Source organism: Nerophis ophidion, linkage group LG08 (genome assembly GCF_033978795.1).
Source record: "Nerophis ophidion isolate RoL-2023_Sa linkage group LG08, RoL_Noph_v1.0, whole genome shotgun sequence".
NCBI classification, from domain to species: domain Eukaryota; kingdom Metazoa; phylum Chordata; class Actinopteri; order Syngnathiformes; family Syngnathidae; genus Nerophis; species Nerophis ophidion.
In genome coordinates, this window is record NC_084618.1 from 27,146,919 (window position 1) to 27,169,552 (window position 22,634).

Consider the following 22,634-nt stretch of genomic DNA (forward strand, 5'->3'; position numbering starts at 1 on the left):
TAAAATCTTTCTTTAAGAAGGACACTTAACCTGACTCACGTCGTCCTCATAGAGTGCCATTCCTCGACTTTGGCCTCCCACGGCTTTTTTCACCTGTCAATAAAACAAAACAACATTGCGCCTATTAGTTCTGTTTATGAACATTCCAAGTTGCTCCATATTATTTGATATTTTAGGGCTGTCAAAGATAATGCTTTATTTAACTAATTCGATTAATCACAAAACATTAATCATGCACAAACGTATATTAATCGCGCAATTTATTTGCTCCTTCATCTTAACTGCCTATGGTTACTTGAAAGTTGTGCATTTGCCAGTGCATGCAAGTGATTTAGACTTAGACCAACTTTATTGATCCACCAGGGAAATTGTTCAACACAGTAGCTCAGTTACAAAGGATGGAAAGAGTAAGGCTGGAAATGATAATGCAGGCATAAAGTAGACAAAAAATGTACCATAGTAGCAATATAAAATATAACATATATGTAATATTAACATATTATATATACAGTATATCACATATACTGATATATTTTTATACAATATATACAATATATTACCATATACAAACGTACAATATTACAGCATAAGTAACAGCTGCAACACAAAAAAAATAAAAAATATATTTACAAATTAATTTTTTTTTTACTGCGATTAATCAAAACAAGTGTGATCAATTAAATTTTTGGAAAGTAATATATCTTTACCTTATTTATATATTTTAAATTTTTTGGGATCCCATATATATTTAAGTTTCAACTATATTATTTATTTGTTCAGGGCTGTCAAAAATGATGACTGTAACGTTGGATGGTTGTGCCACTGCGCGCATGCAGTTTACTGCGATTAATCAAAACGCAAAAGAATTTACGTGCCTTTTAAGTGTTTTTTAGTCTTTTAAAAAAATGTTCAGGGTAGTCACAAAATAATGAATTAGCTTATGTGATTAATAAAAAATAATCGCAGCATTTTATCCTGCTGCGTGTGCCTTTTAAGTGTTTTTTAGTCTTTTTAAATATTTTTTTAGGGTAGTCAAAAATAATAAATTAACCCATGTGATTAATAAAAAAAATAATCGCAACATATCATCCTATTTTGTGTGCCTTTAGGTGTTTTTTTGTTTTTTTAAATATATTTTTTAGGCTAGTCAAAAATAGTGAGTCAACTCATGTGATTAATAAAAAATAATTGCAGCATTTCATCCTACTCTGTGTGTTTTTTAAGTGTTTTTTTTAGTCTTTTAAAATATTTTTTAAGGGTAGTCAAAAATAATGAGTTAACTTGTGATTAATAACAAAAAAAAATCGCAACATATCACCCTACTTTGTGTGCCTTTAGGTGTTTTTTAGTATTTTAAAATATATTTTTTAGAGTAGTCAAAAATAGTGAGTTAACTCGTGATTGATAAAAAATAATTGCAGCATTTCTTCCTACTTTGTGTGCTTTGTGTTTTTTTTAGTCTTTTGAAATATTTTTTTAGGGTAGTCAAAAATAATAAATTAACCCATGTGATTAATTTAAAAAAATAATTGCAACATATCCTACTTTGTGTGCCTTTAGATGTTTTTTAGTCTTTTAAAATGTTTTTTTTAGGATAGTCAAAAATAATCAGTTAACTCATGTGATTGATAAAAAATAATCGCAGCATTCCATCCTATCTTTGTGTGCATTTTAAGTGTATTTTAGTGTTTTAAAATATTTTTTTAGGGTAGTCAAAAATAATGACTTAATTCATGTGATTATTAAAAAAAAACTACAACATTTCATTCTACATTGTGTGCTTTTTAAGTGTTTTTTTAGTCTTTTAAAATATTGTTTTAGGGTAGTCAAAAATAATGAGTTACCTCATGTGATTAATAACAAAAAATAATCGCAACATTCCATCCAACTTTGTGTGCCTTTTAAGTGTTTTTTAGTCTTTTAAAATGTTTTTTTAGGCTTGTCAAAAATAATCAGTTAGCTTGTGAGTAATACAAAAAATAATTGCAGCATTCCATCCTACTTGGTGTGCTTTTTAAGTGTTTTTCAGTCTTTTAAAATATTTTTTTGGGGGTAGTCAAAAATAATGAGTTAACTCGTGATTAATAACAAAAAATAATCGCAACATATCACCCTACTTTGTGTGCCTTTAGGTTTTTTTTAGTTTTTTTAAATATATTTTTTAGGGTAGTCAAAAATAGTGAGTTAACTCATGTGATTAATAAAAAAATATTGCAGCATTTTATCCTACTTTGTGTGCTTTGTAAGTGTTTTTTTAGTCTTTTAAAATATTTTTTTAGGGTAGTCAAAAATAATGACTTAACTCATGCTTAATGACAAAAAATAATTGCAACATTTCATTCAACTTTGTGTGCCTTTTAAGTGTTTTTTAGTCTTTTAAAATGTTTTTTTAGGATAGTCAAAAAAAATCAGTTAACTCGTGATTGATAAAAATAATCGCAGCATTCCATCCGACTTTGTGTGCGTTTTAAGTGTATTTTAGTGTTTTAAAATATTTTTTTAGGGTAGTCAAAAATAATGACTTAATTCATGTGCTTAATAAAAAAAAAAAATTGCAACATTTCATCCTACTTTGTGTGCTTTGTGTTTTTTTTAGTCTTTTGAAATATTTTTTTAGGGTAGTCAAAAATAATAAATTAACCCATGTGATTAATTTAAAAAAATAATCGCAACATATCCTACTTTGTGTGCCTTTAGATGTTTTTTAGTCTTTTAAAATGTTTTTTTTAGGATAGTCAAAAATAATCAGTTAACTCATGTGATTGATAAAAAATAATTGCAGCATTCCATCCTATCTTTGTGTTCATTTTAAGTGTATTTTAGTGTTTTAAAATATTTTTTAAGGGTAGTCAAAAATAATGACTTAATTCATGTGATTATTAAAAAAAAACTACAACATTTCATTCTACATTGTGTGCTTTTTAAGTGTTTTTTCAGTCTTTTAAAATATATTTTTAGGGTAGTCAAAAATAATGAGTTAACTCATGTGATTAATAACAAAAAATAATCGCAAAATTCCATCCAACTTTGTGTGCCTTTTGAGTGTTTTTTAGTCTTTTAAAATGTTTTTTTAGGCTTGTCAAAAATAATCAGTTAGCTTGTGAGTAATAAAAAAATAATCGCAGCATTCCATCCTACTTTGTGTGCTTTTTAAGTGTTTTTCAGTCTTTTAAAATATTTTTTTGGGGGTAGTCAAAAATAATGGGTTAACTCGTGATTAATAACAAAAAATTATCGCAACATATCACCCTACTTTGTGTGCCTTTAGGTGTTTTTTAGTTTTTTAAAATATATTTTTTAGGTTTGTCAAAAATAGTGAGTTAACTCATGTGATTAATAAAAAAATATTGCAGCATTTTATCCTACTTTGTGTGCTTTGTAAGTGTTTTTTTTAGTCTTTTAAAATATTTTTTTAGGGTAGTCAAAAATAATGACTTAACTCATGATTAATGACAAAAAATAATTGCAATATTTCATTCAACTTTGTGTGCCTTTTAAGTGTTTTTTAGTCTTTTAAAATGTTTTTTTAGGATAGTCAAAAAAAATCAGTTAACTCATGTGATTGATAAAAAATAATTGCAGCATTCCATCCTACTTTGTGTTCATTTTAAGTGTACTTTAGTGTTTTAAAATATTTTTTAAGGGTAGTCAAAAATAATGACTTAATTCATGTGATTATTAAAAAAAAACTACATTTCATTCTACATTGTGTGCTTTTTAAGTGTTTTTTCAGTCTTTTAAAATATATTTTTAGGGTAGTCAAAAATAATGAGTTAACTCATGTGATTAATAACAAAAAATAATCGCAAAATTCCATCCAACTTTGTGTGCCTTTTGAGTGTTTTTTAGTCTTTTAAAATGTTTTTTTAGGCTTGTCAAAAATAATCAGTTAGCTTGTGAGTAATAAAAAAATAATCGCAGCATTCCATCCTACTTTGTGTGCTTTTTAAGTGTTTTTCAGTCTTTTAAAATATTTTTTTGGGGGTAGTCAAAAATAATGGGTTAACTCGTGATTAATAACAAAAAATTATCGCAACATATCACCCTACTTTGTGTGCCTTTAGGTGTTTTTTAGTTTTTTAAAATATATTTTTTAGGTTTGTCAAAAATAGTGAGTTAACTCATGTGATTAATAAAAAAATATTGCAGCATTTTATCCTACTTTGTGTGCTTTGTAAGTGTTTTTTTTAGTCTTTTAAAATATTTTTTTAGGGTAGTCAAAAATAATGACTTAACTCATGATTAATGACAAAAAATAATTGCAACATTTCATTCAACTTTGTGTGCCTTTTAAGTGTTTTTTAGTCTTTTAAAATGTTTTTTTAGGATAGTCAAAAAAAATCAGTTAACTCATGTGATTGATAAAAAATAATTGCAGCATTCCATCCTACTTTGTGTGCGTTTTAAGTGTATTTTAGTATTTTAAAATATTGTTTTAGAGTAGTCAAAAAATTACTTAATTCATGTGATTAATAACAAAAAATAATCGCAACATTTCATTCTACTTTGTGTGGCTTTTTTAGTGTTTTTTAGTCATTTAAAATATGTTTTTAGGGTAGTCAAAAATAATGAGTTAACTCATGTGATTAATAACAAAAAATAATTGCAACATTTGATCTAACTTTGTATGCCTTTTAAGTGTTTTTTAGTCTTTTAAAATGTTTTTTTCGGCTTGTCAAAAATAATCAGTTAACTTGTGAGTAATAGAAAAATAATCACAGCATTCCATCCTACTTTGTGTGCTTTTTAAGTGTTTTTCAGTCTTTTAAAATGTTTTTTTGGGGGTAGTCAAAAATAATGAGTTAACTCGTGATTAATAACTAAAAATAATTGCAACATATCACCCTACTTTGTGTGCCTTTAGGTGTTTTTTAGTTTTTTTAAATATATTTTTTAGGGTAGTCAAAAATAGTGAGTTAACTCATGTGATTAATAAAAAAATATTGCAGCATTTTATCCTACTTTGTGTGCTTTGTAAGTGTTTTTTTTAGTCTTTTAAAATATATTTTTAGGGTAGTCAAAAATAATGACTTAACTCATGATCAATGACAAAAAATAATTGCAACATTTCATTCAACTTTGTGTGCCTTTTAAGTGTTTTTTAGTCTTTTAAAATGTTTTTTTAGGATAGTCAAAAAAAATCAGTTAACTCATGTGATTGATAAAAATAATCGCAGCATTCCATCTGACTGTGTGCGTTTTAAGTGTATTTTAGTGTTTTAAAATATTTTTTTAGGGTAGTCAAAAATAATGACTTAATTCATGTGCTTAAAAAAAAAAATTGCAACATTTCATCCTACTTTGTGTGCTTTTTAAGTCTTTTTTTTAGTCTTTTAATATATTTTTTTAGGGTAGTCAAAAATAATGAGTTAACTCATGATTAATGACAAAAAATAATTGAACATTTCATCCAACTTTGTGTGCCTTTTAAGTGTTTTTTAATCTTTTAAAATGTTTTTTTAGGATAGTCAAAAATAATCAGTTAACTCATGTGATTGATAAAAAATAATTGCAGCATTCCATCCTACTTTGTGTGCGTTTTAAGTGTATTTTAGTATTTTAAAATATTGTTTTAGAGTAGTCAAAAAATTACTTAATTCATGTGATTAATAACAAAAAATAATCGCAACATTTCATTCTACTTTGTGTGGCTTTTTTAGTGTTTTTTAGTCTTTTAAAATATGTTTTCAGGGTACTCAAAAATAATGAGTTAACTCATGTGATTAATAACAAAAAATGATTGCAACATTTCATCCAACTTTGTATGCCTTTTAAGTGTTTTTTAGTCTTTTAAAATGTTTTTTTAGGCTTGTCAAAAATAATCAGTTAACTTGTGAGTAATAGAAAAATAATCACAGCATTCCATCCTACTTTGTGTGCTTTTTAAGTGTTTTTCAGTCTTTTAAAATATTTTTTTGGGGGTAGTCAAAAATAATGAGTTAACTCGTGATTAATAACTAAAAATAATCGCAACATATCACCCTACTTTGTGTGCCTTTAGGTGTTTTTTAGTTTTTTTAAATATATTTTTTAGGGTAGTCAAAAATAATGAGTTAACTCATGTGATTAATAAAAAAATATTGCAGCATTTTATCCTACTTTGTGTGCTTTGTAAGTGTTTTTTTTAGTCTTTTAAAATATATTTTTAGGGTAGTCAAAAATAATGACTTAACTCATGATCAATGACAAAAAATAATTCTAACATTTCATTCAACTTTGTGTGCCTTTTAAGTGTTTTTTAGTCTTTTAAAATGTTTTTTTAGGATAGTCAAAAAAAATCAGTTAACTCATGTGATTGATAAAAATAATCGCAGCATTCCATCTGACTTTGTGTGCGTTTTAAGTGTATTTTAGTGTTTTAAAATATTTTTTTAGGGTAGTCAAAAATAATGACTTAATTCATGTGCTTAAAAAAAAAAAATTGCAACATTTCATCCTACTTTGTGTGCTTTTTAAGTGTTTTTTTTAGTCTTTTAATATATTTTTTTAGGGTAGTCAAAAATAATGAGTTAACTCATGATTAATGACAAAAAATAATTGAACATTTCATCCAACTTTGTGTGCCTTTTAAGTGTTTTTTAATCTTTTAAAATGTTTCTTTAGGATAGTCAAAAATAATCAGTTAACTCATGTGATTGATAAAAAATAATTGCAGCATTCCATCCTACTTTGTGTGCGTTTTAAGTGTATTTTAGTATTTTAAAATATTGTTTTAGAGTAGTCAAAAAATGACTTAATTCATGTGATTAATAACAAAAAATAATCGCAACATTTCATTCTACTTTGTGTGGCTTTTTTAGTGTTTTTTAGTCTTTTAAAATATGTTTTTAGGGTAGTCAAAAATAATGAGTTAACTCATGTGATTAATAACAAAAAATAATTGCAACATTTCATCCAACTTTGTATGCCTTTTAAGTGTTTTTTAGTCTTTTAAAATGTTTTTTTCGGCTTGTCAAAAATAATCAGTTAACTTGTGAGTAATAGAAAAATAATCACAGCATTCCATCCTACTTTGTGTGCTTTTTAAGTGTTTTTCAGTCTTTTAAAATATCTTTTGGGGGGTAGTCAAAAATAATGGGTTAAATCATGTGATTAATAACAAAAAATAATCGCATCATTTCATCCTACTTTATGTGCCTTTTAAGTGTTTTTTAGTATTTTAAAATATTGTTTTAGAGTAGTCAAAAAAATGGCTTAATTCATGTGATCAATAACAAAAAATTATCACAACATTTCATTCTACTTTGTGTGCCTTTTAAGTGTTTTTTAGTATTTTAAAATATTGTTTTAGAGTAGTCAAAAAGATGACTTAATTCATGTGATCAATAACAAAAAATTGTCGCAACATTTCATTCTACTTTGTGTGCCTTTTAAGTGTTTTTTAGTCTTTTAAAATATTTTTTTAGGGCAGTCAAAAATAATGAGTTAACGCATGTAATTAATAACAACAAATAATCGAACATTTCATTCTATTTTGTGTGCTTTTTAAGTGTGTTTTAGTCTTTAAAAACTTTTTTTTTTTGGTAGTCAAAAAAGGGTTGAATCATGTGATAATAACAAAACATATTTGCAACATTTAATCCAACTTTGTGTGCTTTTTAGTCTTTTGAAATAATTTTCTATGGGTAGTCAAAAATAATGGGTTAAATCATGTGATTAATAACAAAAAATAATCGCAGCATTTCATCCTCCTTCGTGAGAATTTTAGATGTTTTTTAGTCCTAAACAATTTTTTTAGGGTAGTCAAAAATAATGGGTCGTATTATTTGATTAATAATAAAAAAATAATCACAGAATTTCATCCTATTTTGTGTGCCTTTTAAGTGTTTTTAGTCTTAAAAATCACTTTTTTGGGGTAGTCAAAAATATGATTAAATCATGCAATTACTAACAAAAAATAATCGCAACATTTTATCATACTTTGTGTGCCTTTAAGTGTTTTTTGGTCTTTTAAAATATTTTTTTGGGGGCAGACAAAAATAATGAGCTAAGGCATCTGATTAATAACAAAAAATACTTGCAACATTTCATCCTACATTGTGTGCCTTTTAAGTGTTTTTTAGTATTTTAAGATATTGTTTTAGAGTAGTCAAAAAATGACTTAATTCATGTGATTAATACCAAAAGATAATCGCAACATTTCATTCTACTTTGTGTGCCTTTTAAGTGTTTTTCAGTCTTTTAAAATATTTTTTTTAGGGCAGTCAATAATAATGAGTTAACGCATGTGATTAATAACAACAAATAATCGAACATTTCATTCTATTTTGTGTGCTTTTTAAGTGTTTTTTAGTCTTTAAAAACATTTTTTTTTTGGTAGTCAAAAAATGGTTGAATCATGTGATAATAACGAAAACTATTTGCAACATTTAATCCAACTTTGTGTGCTTTTTAGTCTTTTAAAATAATTTTTTATGGGTAGTCAAAAATAATGTGTTAAATCATGTGATTAATAACAAAAAATAATCGCAACATTTCATCTTCCTTGGTGAGAATTTTAGATGTTTTTTAGTCCTAAACAATTTTTTTAGGGTAGTCAAAAATAATGGGTCGTATTATTTGATTAATAATAAAAAAATAATCACAGAATTTCATCCTACTTTGTGTGCCTTTTAAGTGTTTTTAGTCTTTAAAATCACTTTTTTGGGGTAGTCAAAAATATGATTAAATCATGCGATTACTAACAAAAAATAATCGCAACATTTTATCATACTTTGTGTGCCTTTAAGTGTTTTTTGGTCTTTTAAAATATTTTTTTGGGGGCAGACAAAAATAATGAGCTAAGGCATCTGATTAATAACAAAAAATACTTGCAACATTTCATCCTACATTGTGTGCCTTTTAAGTGTTTTTTAGTATTTTAAAATATTGTTTTAGAGTAGTCAAAAAATGACTTAATTCATGTGATTAATACCAAAAGATAATCGCAACATTTCATTCTACTCTGTGTGACTTTTAAGTGTTTTTTAGTCTGTTAAAATATTTTTTTAAGGCAGTCAAAAATAATGAGTTAACGCATGTGATAAATAAAAACAAATAATCGAACATTTCATCCTACTTTGTGTGCTTTTTAAGTGTTTTTTAGTCCTTAAAAACATATTTTTTTGGTAGTCTAAAAAGGGTTGAATCATGTGATGATAACAAAAAATAATTGCAACATTTAATCCAACTTTGTGTGCTTTTTAGTCTTTTAAAATATTTTTTTATGGGTAGTCAAAAATAATGGGTTAAATCATGTGATTAATAACAAAAAATAATCGCAACATTTCATCCTTCTTGGTGAGAATTTTAGATGTTTTTAGTCCTAAAATATTTTTTTAAGGTAGTCAAAAATAATGGGTCACATTATGTAATTACTAATAAAAAAATAATCACAGAATTTCATCCTACTTTGTGTGCCTTTTAAGTGTTTTTTAGTCTTTAAAATAATTTTTCTGGGGTAGTCAAAAATATGATTAAATCATGCGATTACTAACAAAAAATAATCGCAACATTTTATCATACTTTGTGTGCCTTTAAGTGTTTTTTAGTCTTTTAAAACATTTTTTTAGGCTTGTCAAAAATAATGAGCTAACGCATGTGATTAATAACAACAAATAATCGAACATTTCATCCTACTTTGTGTGCTTTTTAAGTGTTTTTTAGTTTTTAAAAACCTTTTTTTTTTGGGTAGTCAGAAAAGGGTTGAATCATGTGATAATAACAAAAAATATTTGCAACATTTAATCCAACTTTGTGTGCTTTTTAGTCTTTTAAAATATTTTTTTATGGGTAGTCAAAAATAATGGGTTAAATCATATGATTAATAACAAAAAATAATCACAGAATTTCATCCTACTTTGTGTGCCTTTTAAGTGTTTTTAGTCTATAAAATCTTTTTTTTTGGGTAGTCAAAAATATGATTAAATCATGCGATTATTAACAAAAAATAATCACAACATTTTATCGTACTTTGTGTGCCTTTAAGTGTTTTTTGGTCTTTTAAAATATTTTTTTTGGGGCAGACAAAAATAATGAGCTAACGCATCTGATTAATAACAAAAAATACTTGCAACATTTCATCCTACTTTGTGTGCCTTTTAAGTGTTTTTTAGTCTTTTTTAAAACACTTTTCAAGTTTTGCTAGCTTAATATGAGTCCAAAGAAAGCAATGGACAAGCGATGTGCGGTCTGAAACATTCAGGAAGAATCCACAGCGTTGTTGACACTGCCTCCCCTGTGTTAAATTTAATTTTAATTGGTGATATATGTGAGGTCTTACCGGGATGACCCTCTCCAAGCAAACGTTAAACTTCTTCTCTTGGTTGAACTTGAGCTTCTTCAGCGCTACCCGCGTCTCGCCTATGAACTCGTTGTGTCCAAACGTGTCCTCGTCGCTCACCGAGAGCCTGGAGACACACGCTTCTGTTCAGGCTGACGGATTAGCGTGGCTGAAACTTGGCACGGTGTACCGTAAAGTCTTTCTGGACATTTCGTCATCGCTGATGCCGTGATAGACCAGCGACTCGTTCCACACTGGATTCAAAGTGTTCTTCAGGGTTTTGGTGCGAAGCTTGTTGGACTAAAAGGAAACACTGCTCTGTATTCACTATAAAACTGTGCATATTGTACAAAATTGTTCAGCTGTGGCGACAATCATGGTCGCTATGGCAACACTGGGGCTACCTTACTGGCGCCAGGCAGCAGGTGGAGCTTGACGTACGGGTCAGCTAGCCCGTTGGAGTCCATCGGCTTCAAGCCCTGAAACAGGAAGTTGGGAGACACTTGACAAAATAAAAGATGACAAAAATAAACAACTTCTGTTCGTTGAAGTGTGTCTAAAAATGAAAGACCTTCGCCTTGATGATGCAACAGTGGAGCTCGTGACGTTCCTGCTCGTAGACGACGCTGAACTCCAACGACCCCAGCGTGGCTTTCACAATAAAAGCATACAGACATGTTTGAAAGACGAGGACGGGGTATTAGCGACACGATCTGTCTCACTGGCGTCGTCAGAGTCGTAGTCGTCGTCCTCCTGCTGTGCTGCGGCCGCGGGGGGGCGCGGCGGAGCAGGACCGGCCGCCGGTTCAATTCCGCTACTGGCCTTTTGGACAGCCGCCGGCCGAGGGGGCGTGGTCTCATTCCTGTTGTCTACCGCGTAGCGTGGAGGGAAGAGATGTTTAGGGTCTCGATTGTAATGCTGTAGTCTTGTCCCGATACCAATACTTCGGTCCCAAAATTATTTCGATATGGGGACCACAAAAAATTACATTATTAGCTTTATTTTGTCCTTTAAATAAAATAGTGAACATACTAGACTGCTCAGTGGCCTTGTGGTTAGAGTGTCCGCCCTGAGATCTGTAGGTCGTGAGTTCAAACCTCAAAGACTATAAAAATGGGACCCTGCTTGGCACTCAGCATTAAAGGGCTGGAATTGGAGGTTAAATCACCAAAAATGATTCCCAGGCGTGGCCACTGCTGCTGCTCACTGCTCCCCTCACCTCCCAGGCGGTGTACAAAGAGATGGGTCAAATGCAGAGGTACTTTAACTTTAACTTAACTTGTATTTTAGTAGTAAGTAAGCAAACAAAGGCTTCTTATTAGTCTGCTGAAGTATGCAGTAACATCCATCCATTTTCTACCGCTTATTCCCTTTTGGGTCGCTGGTGCCTATCTCAACTACAATCGGGCGGAAGGCGGGGTACACCCTGGACAAGTCGCCATCTCATCGCAGTACGCAGTAACATATTGTGTCATTTTCCATTCTATTATTTTGTCAACCTTATAAGGGACAATCTGTAAAAATTGATTATTAATCTACTTGTTCATTTACTGTTACTATCGGCTTCCTTTCTCTTTGAACATGTTTTTATCCACACTTCTGTTAAAATGTAATAATCCTTTATTCGTCAGTTGTTTGGATGCTTTACATTAGTTTTGGATGATACCACAAATTTGGGAATCAGTCCGATACCAAATAGTTACAGGATCATACATTGGTCATATTCAAAGTCCTCATGTGTCCAGGGACATATTTCCTGAGTTTATAAATGTAGAAAAAACAACGAAAGAAGATGTGGTGATGTCGAAAAATATCGACATAATCATAGTAGTATCGACTAAATACGCTCCTGTAATTGGTATCATTACAGTGGATGTTAGGTGTAGATCCACCAATGGCATTTGTTTACATTGTGATGCCGGTGAGCTATGGTGTGTAGTGAAGCATGTTTAGCTATTCCTTGTCCTGCAGTGATAATGTTACTTGTAAGAAACTTACTTTTATTTGTCGCCATGGAGGCGAGGATTATTGATTTAAAACTCACTAAAACACTGCCGACTGCGGCTAGTCTTTAGCCGCTCGCTAGCCATGCCTTAAAGCACTTCTTCCTGAGGGTGTTTCAGTGTTCAAACTTTACCTTTATCGTTAGTTTTTAAGCCAAAATGCGTCCATTCTCCCTTTTCTGTCTACACACTGTGTCTGCTTGTAAGTACTCTGTGACTGTGCACTGCCGAACACGCTCGTCTTCTCGTAAAACAGCAATGACACGACGTGACGGCGGAGGCGCGGGGGTGTGGTGGGCCGGTACTTTTCAGAGGCGGTATAGTACCGGATATGATTCATTAGTATCATGGTACAATAATAATACCGGTATACCGTACAACCCTATAATGCTGTCAACTTGTCAGAGAAGGCTTCACCTGAGGATGGCGGTGGTCTCTCCGCGCTCTTTGCAGACGTCGCGCTGGACGCAAACTCACTGCCAGCGCTTGTTTGGCCACTGTGAGGTCCACTTGGTTCTGACACACAAAAAAAGCAACAAAAAACATCAAATCTAAGCTGCCAGTTCAGATGTGGTGTCCCACAAGGCTCCATTCATTGCCTCCTTGTGTTCTCTAACTGATTAACTACGTTGTACGGTCCAGTTTCTATTATCGAAGACTAGGGATGTCCCATTATATTATCGGCCGATAAATGCTTGAAAGTCCCACTGAAACCCACTACTACCCACCACGCAGTCTGATAGTTTATATATAAATGATGAAATATTAACATTGCAACACATGCCAATACGGCCTTTTTAGTTTACTAAATTACAATTTTAAATTTCCCGGGAGTTTCGTCTTGAAAACGTTGTGTAATAATGACGTGTACGCAAGACGTCACGGGTTTTTAGGAAATATGAGCGCTGCGCACACACACAGCTAAAAGTCGTCTGCTTTAACGGCATAATTACACAGTATTTTGGAGATCTGTGTTGCTGAATCTTTTGCAATTTGTTCAATTAATATTGGAGGAGTCACAGTAGAAAGATGGAGTTGGGAAGCTTTAGCGTTTAGCCACACAAACACACGGTGATTCCTTGTTTAAAATTCACAGAGGTGAAACTTTACTATGGATCAGAGCGTGGTCAAGCGAACATGAATCACGACGGAATGTCAACCAGCAGGTTTCGGTGAGAAAATTGTGGTAAAAAGTCGCTTCTTACCGAAGAAAAGCTGAGCTTGTGCCGTCCATAGCTGCCGTCGACTGCCCTGAGAAATTGGCGTCAAGACACCCGTGGAGACACCCTTCCGACTATCAGGTACTATTTAACTCACTAAAACACTAGCAACACAATAGAAAGATAAGGGATTTCGCAGAATTATCCTAGTAAATGTGTCTAAAAACATCGGAATCCGTACCAATGCAATCGCGTTTTTGTTTTTTTGAACTTTTTTTTTTTTTTTTCCTAGTCCGTCGCTATCAATATCCTCAAACACGAATCTTTCATCCTCCCTCAAATTAATAGGGAAATTGTCGTTTTCTTGGTCCGAATAGCACTTTTTGTTGTGAATATATGAGGAGCCATCAACATGTGACGTCATCGTCTGCAACTTCCGGTAGAGGCAGGGTTTTTCTCTTAGCACCGAAAGTTGCAAACTTTATCGTGGATGTTCTCTACTAAATCCTTTCAGCAAAAATATGGCAACATCGCGAAATGATCAAGTATGACACAGAGAATGGACCTGCTATCCCCGTTTAAAGAAGAACATCTCATTTCAGTAGGCCTTTAAAGATCCGAAATGTTTTTTTGTTTTTTTTGTCATGAAAAAGGAATGTTTTTGTCATGAAAAAAGGAGGTTTTTGTGGTTGGTGCACTAATTGTAAGTGTATATTGTGTTTTTTATGTTGATTTAAGTAAAAAAAAAAGAATAAAAAATATTTATATATATATATATATTTTTTTTTTTTTAAATAAAAATGAATAAAAAATTCTTCTGCGGCCCGGTACCAATCAGGCCATGGCCCGGTACCGCTGCCCGGTGGTTGGGGACCACTGCTATAGCTCACTGCAGTATTGATCTACCAGGCTGCTGATGATCTTGTGTCGGCTCCATCTGTGCGTCACAGGTGATGTCAGCGCCGCAGCAATGAGGTCCAGATAACGGCAGAGGGGCGGGTAGAAGCTGCTGACCTCGTCCCTGGAAGAACCAGGCCCCTGAACGCTTGCGGACCTGCAGGAGTTCACACAGTCATCTGGGTGGAGTGGGTTCGGTTCGGCTCTCCACACACACACACACACACACACACACACACACACACACACACACACACACACACACACATGCAACTCACTTCTTGATGTTCGCTGCAGATTCTGCATAGCCACGTGGAAGCAGAGCCCCTGTCGCTTTGTGCGCGGCAGCGAGTACACACATGCTGCGGAGAGAAGCACATTGAACGTGCTGATGATGGAAACTTATTTTGAACTGTCGACCTTTAAGTGTCCTTTGCTGGCAGCCAGGCATAAATGCTAAAAACGTTGTTGCACGTACTTTTGTGCAGTGCGCACAGAGCACGGCCGTGACCCCCGCCGTCCCAAAAGCCGAACCACAGACAAAACAGCGAGAGTGTCCGTCCCCGCATGCCGTCTTCCTGATGTCGTCCAGGTGGCTGGAGAGGCGACTGGAGCAAACACAAACACATCAGGAACGTGTCCCGCATGTCCTAACGTGATGGGACGTCTCACTCTATACGCTGCTGCTCCATGGCCTCCATCTTGGCGGCACGGGCCAACACGCCATTGATGATCTCCTTCTCCTCGTCAGTGAGCTCCTCCCCTGGGGCGCCGCCTGACCCACTCATCGTCCACAGGATGTGTTAGACCCTGAAAGCAACACAGTTTACCAGGGGTGTTCAAAGTGGCACATTCTAAAAATAGTATTAAAAAAACAAAAACATAAAAAAGTGAAATACATTACAAATGTATAAGAGTGGATCGTGAGATCGACAGGCGGATCGGTGCGGCGTCTTCAGTAATGAGGACGTTGTACCGATCCGTTGTGGTGAAGGAGCTGAGCCGGAAGGCAAAGCTCTCAATTTACCGGTCGATCTATGTTCCCATCCTCACCTATGGTCATGAGCTTTGGGTCATGATAAGATCACGGGTACAAGTGGCCGAAATAAGTTTCCTCCGCCGTGTGGCGGGGCTCTCCCTTAGAGATAGGGTGAGAAGCTCTGCCATCCGGGAGGAACTCAAAGTAAAGCCGCTGCTCCTTCACATCGAGAGGAGCCAGATGAGGTGGTTCGGGCATCTGGTCAGGATGCCACCCGAACGCCTCCCTAGGGAGGTGTTTAGGGCACGTCCAACCGGTAGGAGGCCACGGGGAAGACCCAGGACACGTTGGGAAGACTATGTCTCCCGGCTGGCCTGGGAACGCCTCGGGATCCCCCGGGAAAAGCTAGACGAAGTGGCTGGGGAGAGGGAAGTCTGGGTTTCCCTGCTAAGGCTGTTGCCCCCGCGACCCGACCTCGGATAAGCGGAAGAAGATGGATGGATGGATGATTCAAAAGTTGCAATGTTGACTCTAAAACAGGGGTTTCAGACACGCGGCCCGCGAGACATTATTTTGCGCGCCCCACCTTAATATGAAAGTTTAACGTTAGTGCGGCCCACAAGTTTTATATGAGTGGCGGTTGACAACGTTGCGTTATTTGGGTCCAAAATGGCTCTTTCAACGTTCTGGGTTGCCTACACTGAAAAAAATAACTCGTAAGATTTACTTGAAAAAATTATTGTAAGTATTTGCATGCAAATGATTTAAGTAAAATTTAATGCTGCAATATCAAGTGACACTCACTTGCCAGTATCAAGTAAATTCTACTTACCGAATAACATAACAGTTGTGAAGATATTAAGTAACAGTTACTTAATTACATCCAAGTTTTAAGTTATATTTATTTAAACAAATTAAGTAAAGTCTACTTGTTTTTCATCGGCAGGAACATCATTTTACTCAAAATTTTAAGTACATTTTATATACCGTATTTCCTTGAATAGCTGCCGGGGCTCTAATTAATTTAAAACATCTTCTCACTCCTCCGCTTATCAATGGCATGTAATAAAAAATCGAGTGTGATAAAAAAAATTTCATAAAAAATTATTCTGCGGTTGGGGACCACTGCTCTACAAGATGTCATCGTGCCCACTTTTACACCATGCTGTCTGCGTGCCGGAAGGACGCATGCGTTTCGCTGCTTCCCATTCGAGATTGCAATGCATACTTGGTCAAACGCCATACCTTTTACACTGACGGTTGTGATTTAAACAATTTTAACATTCTTACTAATATGCGCCACACTCTGTGAACCCACACCAAACACATTTCTGGAGAACATCGACTCTGTAACACATTATAAACGCAAGATAAGTATTACCCATAATTCCACCTTGCAGTGCTCTGTGAAGTGATCCTACCGGCCGGAGCAGAGCCAGTCGGCCAGAGCCTGTTGTGCTGTGCGCATGCGTCGTTGTGCATGCGTTTCAAAACACTAGATTTTCAGAGTAAAGTTTATGTAATATTTTTAGGTTTATGTACGTACAACTACTAAACATTTAAATAGTATGAGGAAACATAAGTAAAACTTACTCTTCCCCCATGATTCATGTATTACGTTAATAAAATGTTTAATTTTACTTAAGAAACTCTAGTTCTTACTGAATGTTAAAAATACTAGGTATAAATCATGACAGTTACTCTAATAGAGTTTACAGCACCAAAAAGTCACTTTTTTCAGTGTACCCCTGCAATAGTGGAAAAGCGGCAAATGAGTGAAAGCGACATAGACGTTGCCATGGAGACGAGGGTTTTCTTAAGTGCCTGGCTGCAGTCACACCGCGACACCTGTCCGTCAGTAATAACAGTCCCCGATAACCTGGATCAATTCAAACCGTTATTTGTTTTTTTTATTGTTTAATTTGCATTGCCTCACACGATGAACACTACACATATGCCTATATGACGCCGGATAACACTCCGGGAGCCGTCACTTTTTTGCGCTCGCTATCCCGGCTGTTATCCGGCAACCGCCGTGTTGCTGTAGGGAGGAAAAGAGGAACGACACACATTGCGAAAATAACATTATTCTCCGTGCGTCGGCTAAATACAAATATATTCCACAACCCCAAACATGTCTTTTTCAAAGCCTGCAATGAAGAGAAGGGTTAGTGATGTGCAAATACAATTCCAGGAAAAGTGGGTGATGCAATATTTCTTTGTTTAGCACAGGGGCACCCCGACGTGTCTTATTTGCACAGAGAAAGTTGCGGTGCACAAGGAATGCAATTTGAAACGTCATTATACAACTAGACATGCTGAGGACTATGCAAGATTTTTTTTTTAAGAAATAATTTCTTGCAGCCCAGCCTCACCCAGACTCTGCGTCCAGTGGCCCCCAGGTAAATTGAGTTTGAGACCCCTGCTCTAAAAGTTGCCATGTAGCTGTTTGTATTTAAAACTGTCATTACTCACTAAATAATAATAAATCAAAATCAATATCGTTATGAATTATTGGCTTATTCAAGGCTTCACATCAAAAAATTCCACTTTGAAATATTTGCGGCGAGCAGCTAATTTTTTAACGGCCTTCATCATATTCTAAAAAAATATACAAAAAAACAAAAACAAAAAAGTAAAATAAAAGAGCACACAAGTGAAATGTAATGATTTAAAAGTTGCAATGTTGACTCTAAAAGCTGCCACTTAGCTGTTTTATTTCTTTAAAACTGTCATTACTCACCAAATAATAATGAATTAAAATCAACGTTGTTATGAATTATTGGCTTATTCAAGACTTCACATTAAAAAATTCCACTTTCAAATAGTTGCAGCGCGCAGCTAATTTTTTAATGGCCTCCGGCACATTCTAAAAATAATTTTAAAAAAAACAAAAAACATAAAACAGTTAAATAAAAGAGCACACATGTGAAATGTAATGATAAAAAGTTGCAATGTTGACTCTAAAAGTTGCCATGTAGCTGTTTTTTCTTTAAAACTGTCATTACTCACCAAATAATAATGAATTAAAATCAACGTTGTTATGAATTATTGGCTTATTCAAGGCTTCACATCAAAAAATTGCACTTTCCAATATTTGCGGCCTGCAGCTAATTTTTTAACAGCCTCCGGCACATTCCAAAAGTAATATAAAAAAAACAAAAACATAAAAAAGTGAAATAAAAGAGCACACAGGTGAAATTAAATTATACAAAGTTGCAATGTTGAGTCTAAAAGTTGCCATGTAGCTGTTTTTTCTTTGAAATTCTCATTACTCACCAAATAATAATGAATCAAATCAATGTTGTTAAGAATTATTGGCTTATTCAAGGCTGCACATCAAAAAATTCCACTTTCAAATATTTGCGGCGTGCAGCTAATTTTTTAACGGCCTCTGGCACATTCTAAAAATAATATTAAAAAAACAAAATACATTAAAAAATGAAATAAAAGAGCACACAGGTGAAATGTAATGATACAAATTTGCAATGTTGACTTAAAAAGTTGCCATCTAGCTGTTTTTTCTTTACAACTGTCATTACTCACCAAATAATAATGAATCAAAATCAACTTTGTTATGAAATATTGGCTTTTTCGAGGGCTTCACATCCAAAAATTCCACTTTCAAATATTTGCAGCCTGCAGCTAATTTTTCTAACAGCCTCTGGCACATTCTAAATATAATATTAAAAAAAAACCCAAAGACATAAAAAAGTGAAATAAAAGAGCACACAGGTGAAATGTAATAATTAAAAAGTTGCAATGTTGACTTTGTTATGAAATATTGGCTTTTTCGAGGCTTCACATCAAAAAATTCCACTTTCAAGTATTTGCGGCGGGCAGCTTATTTTTTAACAACCTACGGCACATTCCAAAAGTATTGAAAAAAACACAAACACATAAAAAAGTTAAATAACAGAGCACACAGGTGAAATGTAATAATTAAAAAGTTGCAATGTTGACTCAAAAAGTTGCCATGGAGCTGTTTTTTCTTTACAACTGCCATTACTCACCAAATAATAATGAATCAAAATCATTGTTGTTATGAATTATTGGCTTTTTTAGGCTTCACATCAAAAAAAAATTTCACTTTCAAGTATTTGCGGCTAGCAGCTAATTTTTTAAAGACCTCCGGCACATTCTAAAAATAATATAAAAAAAGAAAAACATAAAAAAGTGAAATAAAAGAGCACACAAGTGAAATGTAATGATTTTAAAAGTTGCAATGTTGACTCTAAAAGCTGCCAAGTAGCTGTTTTTTCTTTAAAACTGTCATTACTCACCAAATAATAATGAATCAAAATCAACGTTGTTATGAATTATTGGCTTATTCAAGGCTTCACATCAAAAAATTCCACTTTCAAATATATGCAGCCTGCAGCTAATTTTGTAACAGCCTCCAGCACATTCTAAAAATAATATTAAAAAAAACAAAAACATAAAAAAGTGAAATGAAAGAGCACACATGCGAAATGAAATGATACAAAGTTGCAATGTTGACTCTAAAAGTTGCCATGTAGCTGTTTTTTCTTTACAACTGCCATTACTCACTAAATAATAATGAATCAAAATCAATGTTGTTAAGAATTATTGGCTTATTCAAGGCTGCACATAAAAAAATTCCACTTTCAAATATTTGCGGCGCGCAGCTAATTTTTTGACGGCCTCCGGCACGTTCTAAAGATAATATTAAAAAAAACCCAAACACATAAAAAAGTGAAATAAAAAAGCACACAGGTGAACTGAAATGATACAAAGTTGCAATGTTGACTCTAAAAGTTGCCATGTAGCTGTTTTTTCTTTACAACCGTCATTACTCACCAAATAATGGATAGAAATCAATGTTGTTAAGAATTATTGGCCTATTCAAGGCTTCACATCAAAAAATTCCATTTTCAAATATTTGCGGCGCGCAGCTAATTTTTTAACGGTCTCCGGCACATTCTAAAGATAATATAAAAAAAAACAAAATACATAAAAAAAGTGAAAAAGTGAAATAAAAGAGCACACAGGTGAAATGTAATACGTTGCAATGTTGACTCTAATATATGCCATGTAGCTGTTTGTCTTCAAAACTGTCATTACTCACCAAATAATAATACATCCAAATCAATATTGTTATGAATTATTGGCCTATTGAGGGCTTCACATCCAAAAATTCCACTTCCAAATATTTGCAGCCTGCAGCTAATTTTTTAACAGCCTTCGGCACATTCTAAAAATAATATAAAAAAAAAACCAAACACATAAAAAAGTGAAATAAAAGAGCACACATGTGAAATGAAATGATACAAAGTTGCAATGTTGACTCTAAAAGTTGCCATGTAGCTGTTTTTTCTTTACAACTGTCATTACTCACCAAATAATGAATCAAAATCAATGTTGTTAAGAATTATTGGCCTATTCAAGGCTTCACATCAAAAAATTCCACTTTCAAATATTTGCGGCGCGCAGCTAATTTTTTAACGGCCTCCGGCACATTCTAAAGATAATATAAAAAAAACAAAATACATAAAAAAGTGAAAAAGTGAAATAAAAGAGCACACAGGTGAAATGTAATACGTTGCAATGTTGACTCTAATAGATGCCATGTAGCTGTTTGTCTTCAAAACTGTCATTACTCACCAAATAATAATACATCCAAATCAATATTGTTATGAATTATTGGCCTATTGAGGGCTTCACATCCAAAAATTCCACTTCCAAATATTTGCAACCTGCAGCTAATTTTTTAACATTCTAAAAATAATATAAAAAAAAAAACAAACACATAAAAAAGTGAAATAAAAGAGCACACAGGTGAAATGTAATGATAAAAAGTTGCAATGTTGACTCGAAAAGTTGCCATGTAGCTGTTTTTTCTTTACAACTGCCATTACTCACCAAATAATAATAAATCAAAATCAACTTTGTTATGAATTATTGGCTTTTTCGAGGCTTCACATCAAAAAACTCCACTATCAAGTATTTGCGGCGAGCAGCTTATTTTTTAACAACCTCCGGCACATTCTAAAAGTATTGAAAAAAACAGAAAAACATAAAAAAGTGAAATAAAAGATCACACAAGTGAAATGTAATGATTTTAAAAGTTGCAATGTTGACTCTAAAAGCTGCCAATTAGCTGTTTTTTTCTTTAAAACTATCATTACTCACCAAATAATAATGAATCAAAATCAGTGTTGTTAGGAATTATTGGCCTATTTAAGGATTCACATAAAAAAATTCCACTTTCAAATATTTGCGGCCTGCAGCTAACTTTTTAACAGCCTCTGGCACATTCTAAATTATATTGAAAAAAAAAGAAAAACATAAAAATGTTAAAGAAAAGAGCACACAGGTGAAACGTAATGATAAAAAGTTGCAATGTTGACTCTAAAAGCTGCCATGTGTCTGTTTTTTCTTTAAAACTGTCATTACTCCCCAAATAATAATGAATCAAAATCAACGTTGTCATGAATTATTGGCCTATTCAAGGCTTCACATCAAAAAATTCCACTTTCAAAAATTTACGGCCAGCAGCTAATTTTTTAACAGCCTCCGGCACATTCTAAAAATAACATAAAAAAAACAAAAACATTAAAAAGTGAAATAAAAGAGCACACTGGTGAAATGAAATGATACAAAGTTGCAATGTTGACTCTAAAAGTTGCCATGTAGCTGTTTTTTCTTTGAAATTCTCATTACTCACCAAATAATAATGAATCAAATCAATGTTGTTAAGAATTATTGGCCTATTCAAGGCTTCACATACAAAAATTCCACTTTCAAATATTTGCGGCGCGCAGCTAATTTTTTGACGGCCTCCGGCACGTTCTAAAAATAATATAAAAAAAACAAAATACATAAAAAAGCGAAATAAAAAAGCACACAGGTGAAATGTAATACGTTGCAATGTTGACTCTAAAAGATGCCATGTAGCTGTTTGTCTTCAAAACTGTCATTACTCACCAAATAATAATTAATCCAAATCAATATTGTTATGAATTATTGGCCCATCGAGGGCTTCACATCCAAAAATTCCACTTTCAAAAATTTACGGCCAGCAGCTAATTTTTTAACAGCCTCCGGCACATTCTAAAAATAACATAAAAAAAACAAAAACATTAAAAAGTGAAATAAAAGAGCACACAGGTGAAATGAAATGATACAAAGTTGCAATGTTGACTCTAAAAGTTGCCATGTAGCTGTTTTTTCTTTGAAATTCTCATTACTCACCAAATAATAATGAATCAAATCAATGTTTTTAAGAATTATTGGCCTATTCAAGGCTTCACATACAAAAATTCCACTTTCAAATATTTGCGGCGCACAGCTAATTTTTTGACGGCCTCCGG

The 22,634-nt window shown here is 33.2% G+C and overlaps 1 protein-coding gene across 2 annotated transcripts in view; it reads right to left on the bottom strand.

The window, feature by feature from the left end:
• The window catches only part of rph3aa (rabphilin 3A homolog (mouse), a), a 60,172-nt gene that overhangs the window by 7,376 nt on the left and 30,162 nt on the right, over positions 1–22,634 (bottom strand). For both annotated transcript variants that reach the window (XM_061908156.1, XM_061908155.1), the window contains exons 2-12: positions 14,994–15,131; positions 14,800–14,929; positions 14,600–14,683; positions 14,331–14,478; positions 12,682–12,780; positions 10,984–11,130; positions 10,833–10,912; positions 10,666–10,740; positions 10,452–10,561; positions 10,262–10,388; positions 40–93 (exon numbers count right to left, since the gene is read on the bottom strand). In XM_061908156.1, the coding sequence (XP_061764140.1) occupies positions 40–93; positions 10,262–10,388; positions 10,452–10,561; positions 10,666–10,740; positions 10,833–10,912; positions 10,984–11,130; positions 12,682–12,780; positions 14,331–14,478; positions 14,600–14,683; positions 14,800–14,929; positions 14,994–15,109 (1,170 nt within the window). In that variant the 5' untranslated portion in view covers positions 15,110–15,131. The remainder of the gene's footprint in view (positions 1–39; positions 94–10,261; positions 10,389–10,451; positions 10,562–10,665; positions 10,741–10,832; positions 10,913–10,983; positions 11,131–12,681; positions 12,781–14,330; positions 14,479–14,599; positions 14,684–14,799; positions 14,930–14,993; positions 15,132–22,634) is intronic.